Genomic DNA, 12,020 nt, shown 5'->3' on the forward strand with positions numbered 1-12,020 from the left:
AAAAATTCACAAACCCATCCATATATTAATTAATTAATATGTAAGTGAAAATATTTGACTTAGTTATCCCTTATTATTTCAAAAGTTATACAAAATACAAATATTTAAAAATAAGATTTAGTTATATTAACTTATACACTAAGAATACATATTAAGGGTATAATAATAAAAAAGTTTTTAAATTTTTAAACATTTTTAGTCAATTTTATTTTATAATGTCATTAAAACCAAAAGTTTTGAGAGCTAACAGATTTTAGTAATTTTAGCCAATAATTGACAAGTATAAATATTAAATTATTTTTAACAAATAATTTTTTTTTAATTTATATATATAAATTTTAGCAAATATAAGCTAAATACATATTATGTTAATTTATGTATATAAATTCTGGTAAATATAAATGTAAATGATGTACTTTATATGTTTAAAATTTTGTAAATATAAATATAAATTATTATCAAGTAATATTGCTATTTTTAAAATATGTTCTTAAAACATAAGATAAAAATGACAAAACCCTTGTATTTATATGAAAAAAACCTCCTAAAATATGAGGATGGTATAACTGTTTAAAGTAGTTGAATCTTTAAGGGCTCTTGGACCTTAAAATCAACTATAGAATTTAATTTAAGAATTAATAGTCAAATTCGTTTTTAAAAGATCATTTATTTTTTAAATTAGTCTTAAAAAAATTTTTTTAGTTATATTAGTTCTTAAAAGATAAAACGTAAATCAATTTGATTAATATGACTAACGAAAGAATCAATTTGATTAATTTGATTAATATGATTAATATGACTAAAAAAATTATTTAAAGATTCTGTGAGTCTAAATATCAGATTGACTCTTATGCTCTTTCATAAAATATTTTATAGAAATTAATTATTCGTTTTAATACATTTATTATTGAAGAAAAAACCTAAAGAGTTATGATTATTGAATCAAAATTATGACAATGCATAAGTAGAATATTTAAACAAATCAATTCCTATTGTCTAAATACCTGCTTAAAGTTAGTTGCATTGATTTATATATTTATCTGATAAAAATAATTTTTCTATAGGATTTTTTATTTTTATTATTTGTTAATGACAATAAAATTTGAATCTATAACATTTTTGCATACTATCTAAACTCATCAGAGATAGACAAGTCCTAGCATAGTAGCAGCTTAAATGGAGGTACAATTAATTTAAGTTTGCATCTTTTGTTTGGATATTTTTTCATATTTATTATTATTTTAATTAAGACAATTTATTATCTATAATTCTTATAATTAGGATACGATTTTATTTTTCTTATAGAAAAATATTAGACGTCCAAGCATATTTTTAACCAAATTTTTAACGAAGTTTTTATACGCTCCTTTCTTTCAAATTTAGGGCATGCTCTTTTTTATTATAGTTATCTTTTTTTCTTTCTTCGTTATCATTATCTTCTTTTTTTTCCTCCTCTTCCTTCATTATCGTTATCGTGGTCATTATAATCATCTTTTTCTTTTTTTACGCATTTTTTTTTAACGTTATTGTCATCATCACTTCTATCACTACCATCGTCATTCTCGTTGCTAGTGACGAATCCAAAAAATTTTAGTTGTAAAGACAAAATTATATTAAAATAAATTTTGTTTGACATTAACATTTATATTTATACTTTTATCTATTTATATTTAATTATACTATATAAAATGGGGGTATGGAAATTTAAAAAAGTTGATCACAACTTTCTATTCAAAATACCTTCCATTATATATAATTTATAAAAAAAAATTTCTATTTCCAAAACTTCAATTTAATTAAATTATAAATAATTTATCATCTTAACTAATTTTATTGTTATTACTTTTACACACATTTATAAAAAAATGTATTAAACGTATATGCTAATTTAAATAATTTATTCTAAATAGATTACATTCTATATAAAAGGTATAAATTAAAAAAGTTATATATAATATAAATTAAGATATCTAAAAGTTTATTATTACAAATTCTAACTATTAATTATCTCCTACTCAATTAAAAAATTTATTTACATTATTATAATATTTAAGATATAAAAAGTTTATTAACAATATACAATTGTTACAACTAAAAATATTTAAAAATAAAAATAAAAAATATTAATTAATAGATAAATAATATTATTTCTTATTTCTTTTTATTTTTTCTTTTTAGTTTTTATAACAAACAAAGGTACTAATGTTTTATTTATGGTTAAAAATTAACTTTTAATTTGATAATTAATTAATAGGTTAATTTTAAAAAAATATATTATTATTTATTAATTTTTTATTAAGTCAATTTATTTATGTATTTTTAGTTTAATACTAAATTAAATTGGCAAGATGAAATAGAATGAGAACAAATAAAGACAACATAATAATTTATAACAAACGGGACAATAATATATTTATTATATATAATTATATTTTTTTTAACTCTATGAGTCTATGGAGGCAAGGCCCTCTTCACTCCTTAACTTGAGTCCGTTTCTGGTTGTTTTCGTCATAGTTGTCTTCTTCTTTTTCTCCGTATTTTCTTTTATTATTATCATCATCGTCCTCATCGTCTCATCTTCTTCTCCTAATCTATGATTCACGAACATGGGATATGACATAGAACATACTAATACATAAATTTTAAAATTTTATAAGATATGAGGCACGTGTGTGTGTATATATATATATATATATATATATATATATATATATATATAATTTAAAATATTTTTAGATAAATTATAATGATATTTTGATATTTTATTGATATTAAAATATAAACCAATTTTAAAATTATTTTTAATATCTTATTCTAATTATATAAAGTATTTAATATATTTTTTGTTTTAATAAATAATAGAATAAAATACTATTTTGGTCCCAATATTTAGGCTAAATCCTAATTTGGTTCCTAACGTTTCAAATATTCTATTTCTATCTCACAAAGTTTAAATAGGTTCAATGTGGTCTATAGTTAAATTTGATACTAATAGTTAACAAAATAAATGACGTAGACGTTAATAACGTTATTAGTTAAGTCATATCTTCTTCCATGTGTTAGAAAACATAACCAAAATTTTTTTATAACACTTCTTTTCCTTAATTTTCTTTTTGTACAAAACTCCAAATCCTAACAATCAATTACCAACATTTCAAAATCAAAGAAAAAGTTTTTATATTAGTGATCATTGGTGGATCAATATTACTTACATACTGAAATCGAATGTTATTGGCTCTTCAATATGTGAACTGTTTGTGTCAAATTTAATGGTGGGACAATATTAAACCCGCTTAAAATTTTTTTGGGATTGAAATAGGATGTTTAAAATGTTAAGGACCAAATTAAGATTCGGCCCAAACGTTGGGGACCAAAATAATAGTTTATCCTAAATAATAGTATATACCATTTCTAAATTTATTTCAAGAATACATATTAAGAATAAGACTAGACACACTGATACGTAATGGTATTTAGGTATGTCTAAGCATGTCCAGAGAAGATTTTTTTATTTTTTATGAAGACACGGTTGAACACAGCAGACATGCGTATCAGACGAGTGTCGATGAGTGTTGTGTCCGAAATATATCTGAGATACGGATACAGCAACTCATCGAAGTGTCTGTGCTTCATAGCCCTTAATCAATGAAATACGCATAGCACCCAAATAACAAAGTACATTCGCAGCAAAAAAAATTTGTGCTATGCAAAAATTTATATATTGTACCAATAAAATATGCATAATATATAAATTTATGTGCAGCACATAAATTTTTGGAGGACTACATAATTAGAACAATAACTCACATAACTAACAAAATACATTCGCAGCAAAAATTTGTGTGCTATGTGAAAAAATTGTGTTATTTGCAAAAATATTTTTACCAATAAAATATGTACAACACATAAATTTTTTAGTGTATAATACAAAAATTTTGGTGCATAGCATAGACATTCATACAAATTTTTAGAGGACTACATATCCAGAACACTAATTCACCCAATTAACAAAATATATTTGCAGTAAATATTTGTGTGTTATGTGCAAAAATTTGTGTGCTATATCGATAAACTTGTGTTATGTGCAAAAATTTTTATGCTATGCTTCAAAAATTTGTATACTATATCAATAAATTTTTGTGTTCTCCAATCAAAATTTGTGTGTTGCAGAAAATACAAAAAAAAAAGAATAGTAACATATGCACGAATTTTTTTACTGACTTTACACCAGCTTAATTGGACTTAATTATAAAAATACTTGTACATATAGTATCACTATTTCTGATAATGTTTTAAAATCACATATAACATAAATAATTGTTTATTAAAGGTTAAAAATTGAATCCCTTGGATATTATAAATGAAGTCAATTTTATTTAAAGAATTAAGTATGATTTTGGTCCCTATGATTTAGGTCAAAATTTTATTATTTTTAATATTTTTTATTTAAATTCGTCCTTAAAGTTTAACTTAATTTCAAAATAATCTTTTTTACCTAAATCTTAAAATGTTGGACTAAATTATTCCTAACAAAAATATTATAAAACTAAAAAAAAGAATAGAGAAAGAAGAAGAGAAGTTGTCACTAGAGAGAGAAAGAGAGATGCACAGAAAAAGAAGCAGAAAAAGGAAGAGGAGGAAAAGAGAAAGGGAAGATGGCAGTGCCTAAAACCGCTCCTACCACCGCATCTTTACCACTCTCTTTGATGAGATAGAGGAATAGAGAGAGAGGGAGAGAGAGCACGTGCACTCCAAAACAGAAACAACGATGCAAGAATCGAAAGAAGAGATATGGGAGGAAAGAGGAAAGTGGCGATGATGCCGGCGAGGGAGGACGTCACATGCTACCGTCACCGTTTTTGCCTCCTCAAGACAACACAGCTCTTCATTTCCGCTGCTTTCGCGCTATCGGACTCTGATCGTGCCTCTCTTTTTGCCACTTCGCCACCAATCTTGTCATGCTATTTTACTTGTCATTCTTATCGTGCTGCTCTGCTATGGTCGTCAAGCTGCTTCTCATCCTTGTCGTGGTATTTTTCGTAGTGCTTTTCGGTCTCGATCATTCTTCTTTATTTTTTGGTCTCGTCGTACTGTTTTGTTTTCTTTTTTCTCTCTTTTTCTTGTTTTCTCTCTTATTTTCTTTTGCGTTTTTTAAGTGTTTGATGTGTGTGTAGTTAAATAAAAATGGAGATGAATGACGTCGTTGTTTTCTATTGGTGTAACAAAGAACTCTCTGCTTCTTTCATGATGATATTATCTCAGCCACTGTTACTGTCCACCAAATATTTGATTAAATGGACTACGACAATGATAGAAAATATTAGTAAGAAGGTGAGAGAAAAAAGTTATTTTAGTCCAAAAAATAATTTTAAAATTAAATTGAATCTTATAGACAAATTTAAATACAAAAAAATTAAAAATAAATAAAATTTTTAGCCTAAATTATATGGATCAAGATCGTACTTAACCCATCACAAAAAAAAAAAAATTGCACTTAACCCTTATTTAAATCAAAACCAACGGACACAATAATTTTCGTTAAAAAAAATTGCATACAAATTACCAAATTAAAGTATCAAAGAAAAAGTAAAGAATCATTGGAAACTGAGAATGGCATATTCGACCTCAAATCGAATAATGATGACTAGATTCACCTCAGGCCTCAGCACAACACTTTTCTTTCTTTAAACATTTAAATATCTACAAGGAAAAAATATATATGTAGTTTATAAAAAACAAAAAAAAATATTTTGTTCGTGTATGTAACAAACGTCCCCACCATTTTTGTGTATATAAAGACAAGTGCTGCTTCATCACTTTGCTACATCAATCTTAAAAGCATTTCACTCTTATCTCCCCTTTCTTCTGACACTGCTTCTTTCTTCTTCTTCAGTGCTTCTTCTTCCTCGTATCTATAGACAAAGGTAATAATTAAGAACCGTATATATCATAGCATAGGATTATTATTAACTATTCATCATGGGGTCATGCAAAGATCTCTTTTTTTTTTTCCTTTTCATAACCCAATTTGTATGAACATTTTTATTTATTTTTTGTCCATGTTACACGTGTCATGCAGATATCAAATTGTAGATGTCAACGTCTCCTTAAGTTCCTTATTATTTGGGAGGGTTTGTTTGGATTAAGAATCTATGGATGTTCTTTTGATTAGCCCCTTGGTTTTAGCTTCATTGATTTGGCTCTGTGCTTTCTCATAATTTTTTAACATGATGCTGTTGTGTGTTTCTATGGGTTTTGATTCTCGTTTTGATCATTGTTTGAGACCCTTTTTAAATGGTGTTTTGTGAATACTCAACAGAGTGAAACGACATAGAGAGAAAGCAAAAATGGCGAATAGGAATTTGGAGAAGATGGCATCAATTGATGCACAGTTGAGGCAATTGGCACCAGCAAAAGTGAGTGAGGATGATAAGCTTATTGAGTATGATGCTCTTCTTTTGGATCGCTTCCTTGATATTCTTCAAGATTTACATGGTGAAGATCTCAGAGAAACGGTAAGTTTAAAGTTTCTTTTTTTTTGTTTTTGTCAATTCTCAAACCCTGTCAGTGATTTCATTTAATGTTCAACGTTTTGATATGTTTTGGTTATTATTTCAATGTTTTTGTTTGGTGATCAAATTTCTATTATGTGGGATACTATGGTTGGGTCCATTATTGGTTTTGAAAAACATTTAAGGAAATAAGGCCTTCTATTAGAGGAAATCTTAGAGTAAGAAAGGGAAAATCATAGAATATATGATCAATTTTTCTTTTCTAGATTCTGTTATATTGAAATTCTCTTAACATTATGAGCTGGAAAACTGTTTCACAGTGATGGTACTAAAATTGTTCATCTTGTGAAGGTTCAAGAAGTGTATGAGCTTTCTGCTGAGTATGAAGGGAAGCATGATCCTAAGAAACTTGAAGAACTTGGCAAAGTGATAACCAGTTTAGATGCCGGGGACTCTATTGTCGTAGCCAAGTCCTTCTCACACATGCTTAACCTTGCCAACTTAGCCGAAGAAGTTCAGATTGCTCATCGCCGAAGGAACAAGTTGAAGAAGGGTGATTTTGTGGATGAGAACAATGCAACCACTGAATCAGACATTGAAGAAACTCTCAAGAAACTTGTATTGAACCTGAAGAAGTCCCCTCAGGAAGTTTTCGATGCGCTGAAGAACCAGACAGTTGATCTGGTTCTTACTGCTCATCCTACTCAATCCATTCGTAGATCATTGCTTCAAAAGCATGGAAGGTTTGTATCGAATATAGTTTTGCTGCTATATTCTTCAATTTTATTCATTTTATTTGTTTTGACATTGATTTCTCCATTTTGGATGCTTTCTTCAGGATCCGGAATTGCTTATCTCAGCTGTACGCCAAAGACATCACTCCTGATGATAAGCAGGAGCTTGATGAGGCTCTGCAGAGGGAGGTAAGTGACGAAATCATTCGAATCTATCTCTTATTTCGGTTCTTGTTAGATAGAATGTTGGAGTCCTAAACTATCTATAATCAATTCAATTGCACCTTTAGATATGAAATTACAATATTCGCACTTAAAATAAACTGGTAATTCATGTGCTATCTGATCTTTTCCATTAGAACAGGACAAGTACATTTCAGCAATTCAAACTAGAAAGCAATTTTGGTGATTTCTTTTTCTTTCTTAATTTGTGTACTTTAATAGTACTAAAAATATACAGCTAAGATATTTATTCAATCAAGAATATAGACAATGGTATCAAGTGCTTCATTCTTTATAATTCCAAGATTTTTTCTTTTTGAAAGAAAGAAAGAGCTCAACACTTATAGTGGAGCTTATTACAATTGAAGAATTAAAAAAAAAAACGAAGACAACTAAAGTAATTCCAATATTCATTTTCTCACATGGTGAAGCATTTTTATTAATCATCTGTGTTTGAAGTTGTTCTGCAGAGAATTATATCTCCGATAAGCTTCTTATGTAACTTTTGTTTGTGTAGATTCAAGCTGCATTTCGAACGGACGAAATCAGGAGAACTCCTCCAACACCACAAGATGAGATGAGAGCAGGAATGAGCTACTTCCACGAAACAATTTGGATGGGCGTGCCGAAATTTCTGCGTCGGCTCGACACAGCATTGAAGAACATAGGGATAAATGAGCGTGTACCTTACAATGCTCCTCTTATTCAATTCTCATCTTGGATGGGTGGTGATCGCGATGGTATGATCTTAATTGTTGCAAGAAACATTCTCTCAATGTACATTAAAAATGGAAGCGTCAGCATATAATTCATGTTTGATATGATGATTCAGGTAATCCGAGAGTGACTCCTGAAGTGACAAGGGATGTTTGCTTACTAGCTAGAATGATGGCTGCTAATTTGTATTATTCCCAGATAGAAGATCTTATGTTTGAAGTAATTTACACCTCTCAATCTTGCATGCTTCTTTATAAACAATGATCTATTATTTTGGCTTCATTTTCCTGATTTCAGTTGTTATTTCTGTAGCTGTCTATGTGGCGCTGCAACGATGAGCTACGCGTTCGCGCGGACGAACTTCACGGATCATTCAAGAAAGATGAAGTTGCAAAGCACTATATAGGTATGTATGCAAGGTTACATTGCAATGGAGCTAAAGGTTACTTGTCTTGAAACTTAGAAAATGTGTTTGTGATGCAGAATTCTGGAAAAAGATTCCGGCAAATGAACCGTATCGTGTGATACTGGGTGATGTGAGGGATAGACTGTACAAGACTCGGGAGCGGTCTCGCCATTTACTCGCTCAGGGGTACTCTGACATTCCAGAGGAAGCAAGTTTCACCAATGTGGAGGAGGTATATTGTTTTTGAAAGCAAGAGTTTAACACAATACAGTGTGTTTTGAGAAGCAAATACTAACTACGAGAGTTAACAATATTTGCAGTTCCTGGAGCCTCTTGAGCTATGTTACAGATCACTGTGTGCTTGTGGCGATCGCGCAATTGCTGACGGAACCCTTCTTGATTTCTTAAGACAAGTTTCCACCTTCGGACTGTCACTAGTAAGGCTTGACATCAGGCAAGAGTCGGACCGTCACACGGACGTGATGGACGCCATCACAAAGCATTTGGGAATCGGATCCTACCAGGAATGGTCGGAGGAGAAGAGACAAGAGTGGCTTCTAGAAGAATTAAGCGGGAAGCGACCGTTGTTTGGACCTGACCTTCCAACAACTGAAGAAATCAGAGACGTTCTGGACACATTTCATGTCATAGCAGAGCTTCCAGCAGATAACTTCGGAGCCTATATCATATCAATGGCAACCGCACCGTCCGATGTGCTGGCGGTTGAGCTTCTTCAACGCGAATGCCGGATCAGGCATCCGTTAAGAGTTGTCCCGTTGTTCGAGAAGCTTGCAGATCTCGAGGCTGCTCCGGCCGCCTTGGCTCGCTTGTTTTCGGTAGAATGGTATAGAAACAGGATCAATGGGAAACAAGAAGTCATGATTGGGTACTCCGATTCCGGAAAAGATGCCGGAAGATTCTCTGCAGCATGGCAGCTGTATAAGGCTCAAGAGGATCTTATAAAGGTAGCCAAGAAGTATGGGGTCAAGCTAACAATGTTCCATGGTCGTGGCGGGACGGTTGGAAGAGGAGGCGGGCCTACTCACCTTGCTATCCTCTCCCAACCTCCGGACACTGTCCATGGATCGCTTCGTGTCACGGTTCAGGGTGAAGTAATTGAGCAGTCATTCGGGGAGCAGCATTTGTGCTTCAGAACACTTCAAAGGTTCACTGCTGCCACCTTAGAGCACGGTATGAACGCCCCAATTGCACCGAAGCCGGAATGGCGTCAGCTTATGGATGTGATGGCCGTCATTGCCACAGAGGAGTACCGATCAATTGTGTTCAAGGAGCCACGATTCGTCGAATACTTTCGCCTAGTAAGATATCTTCACACAATAAAAACCATCAACTTTCCATGCTAAGTAACTAATCATTGTTGATCTCATATGATGATTGTAGGCTACCCCGGAGTTAGAGTACGGAAGGATGAACATTGGAAGTAGACCGGCGAAGAGAAAGCCTAGTGGAGGCATTGAAACTCTGCGTGCAATTCCTTGGATCTTTGCGTGGACGCAGACAAGGTTTCATCTTCCGGTATGGCTAGGCTTTGGAGCTGCATTTAAAAATGTTATTCAGAAAGATGTTAGAAATCTCAACATGCTACAAGAGATGTACAACAATTGGCCTTTCTTTAGAGTCACCATTGATTTAGTGGAAATGGTGTTCGCGAAGGGCGATCCGGGTATCGCTGCTCTGAATGATAGGCTTTTGGTTTCTAAAGATTTATGGCCCTTTGGGGAGCAGTTGAGGAACAAATATGAAGAAACTAAGAAACTCCTCCTTCAGGTAATATTACATTTCCAATATAACATTTCTTAATTTTCAACTCATTCCCTAAAATGAATTTTGTTTAAAGGTGGAAATTCGCATGCAGTTGTCTTCACTTAAAGTTGATAGTTAAGAATTGTTAGATGATTTAACATGTTGGATTATATTCTCAACTGTCAATCTCACATGAAGGTATATGCATGCATGTAAATTGCCACCTTGTTTAAATGCACTTTTTCATATTACTTTTATGTCACAAGAAAGTTCAAGATCATTGAATGATAATTAGTGATTCAGCAAGCTGATATCTGTTTCTCTGCTGCACTTTGTAGGTGGCTGGACACAAGGATCTTCTAGAAGGTGACCCCTACTTGAAGCAAAGGCTCCGGCTGCGTGATTCCTACATCACTACCCTGAATGTTTTCCAAGCTTACACATTGAAACGCATCCGCGATCCGAACTACAACGTGAATGTGAGGCCACGCCCGCGCATATCTAAAGAATCATTAGACATCAGCAAATCGGCCGACGAATTAGTCTCGCTGAACCCAACAAGTGAATATGCTCCGGGTTTGGAAGACACCCTCATCCTCACCATGAAGGGTATCGCTGCCGGAATGCAGAACACCGGTTAAGAAAGTTTGAGTTATTGCAACCTTCTCCTTTTCCTTCCCTTGTATTTGGTGTTACTTGTTTTTCTTTTTCCCTTATTCGACTCTAAGTTTGTTCAGAAATCCTAAATTTAGTTACATGCACCAAAGCTGAGTGCTGTTCTTCTTCTTCTTCTTTCTTTGTAGTGTTGTGTTTTTACTTTTCTTGCTGTATAATATGGTTTGCTTGCTATAGGCTAGCTACCACACAAAATGAGTCAATGAAACTGAATTGTTATATTTCAATGCGGAAATTATGCAAACTTTACTTTTTTTCAATAATCTTTTGTTCTTAGCATCTTTCATGAAACTCTTTCCATTTCTTGTACGTAGAAATTTAGACACCAAAATTAGTGTATGGCTATGGTAATCTCAATTCAAATAAGTGTATTGAGCAACAGAAAAATTAGAAGCTTTGAAATTTTGATGAATACAAAAGTCCACTTTAAGAACAGCGTTTTGGTACCTAAATATCTCTCTATTTCTAAGATACAATAATATAAGATTTCATCCATCACTCATTAACAATGGTGTCATCCATGTGTTTGGCCATAACGATTCTCTTATGAATCACATGCAGCCATATTTCTAACAAAAGAAGCATCTCATGCTTTATTGGTGATGCATGGAAATTAAAATAATAACCTTTTGGTGAAAGATTTCTTTGCAAATTTACTCTCATTGTCTTTTATGGCTTTAACTTTTCCTCTTTGGAACGTTCAATCTTTACAAGCAAGTCAAGAATCTCCGGAGTTGGATATGAGTTGCATCTCTAGCTTTTACTTGAAAATGGAAGGGTTAAGTACTGAAATCGTCCCTAAAGTCTTGGGCGAAAATTAAAATCGTCCCCGACCTTTTCTTCTTATTAAAATCATCTTCAACGTTACAAAACGTTATAAAATCATCTTTTTCTACTTCAATTTTATTTTTTTTACCAAATTACCCTTATTAAATAATAAAAATAATTAAAAAATTAAAACAAAACCTAACCCAACCCCCCCCCCCCCCC

General features: G+C 31.8%; 1 protein-coding gene across 1 annotated transcript; it reads left to right on the forward strand.

The window, feature by feature from the left end:
* The first annotated feature begins 5,768 nt into the window (after positions 1-5,768).
* LOC130941442 (phosphoenolpyruvate carboxylase) lies at positions 5,769-11,257 on the forward strand. Its single transcript, XM_057869945.1, has 11 exons — positions 5,769-5,924; positions 6,320-6,515; positions 6,864-7,255; positions 7,351-7,435; positions 7,986-8,208; positions 8,301-8,404; positions 8,498-8,591; positions 8,669-8,823; positions 8,912-9,910; positions 9,993-10,379; positions 10,694-11,257. Exons 2-11 carry the CDS (start codon positions 6,348-6,350, stop codon positions 10,994-10,996), a joined length of 2,910 nt encoding a protein of 969 aa, XP_057725928.1. The 5' UTR covers positions 5,769-5,924; positions 6,320-6,347; the 3' UTR covers positions 10,997-11,257.
* Positions 11,258-12,020: the final 763 nt, after the last annotated feature.

Source organism: Arachis stenosperma, chromosome 7 (assembly GCF_014773155.1).
Source record: "Arachis stenosperma cultivar V10309 chromosome 7, arast.V10309.gnm1.PFL2, whole genome shotgun sequence".
NCBI classification, from domain to species: Eukaryota; Viridiplantae; Streptophyta; class Magnoliopsida; order Fabales; family Fabaceae; genus Arachis; species Arachis stenosperma.

Excerpts from the sequence above, each read along its gene's own strand:
- LOC130941442 (XM_057869945.1), top strand. The coding sequence starts at position 6,348 with ATGGCGAATAGGAATTTGGAGAAGATGGCATCAATTGATGCACAGTTG. Across the intron at positions 8,824-8,911 it reads GTTTCACCAATGTGGAGGAG|TTCCTGGAGCCTCTTGAGCT; the intron begins GTATATTGTTTT and ends CAATATTTGCAG. Across the intron at positions 9,911-9,992 it reads TCGTCGAATACTTTCGCCTA|GCTACCCCGGAGTTAGAGTA; the intron begins GTAAGATATCTT and ends TGATGATTGTAG.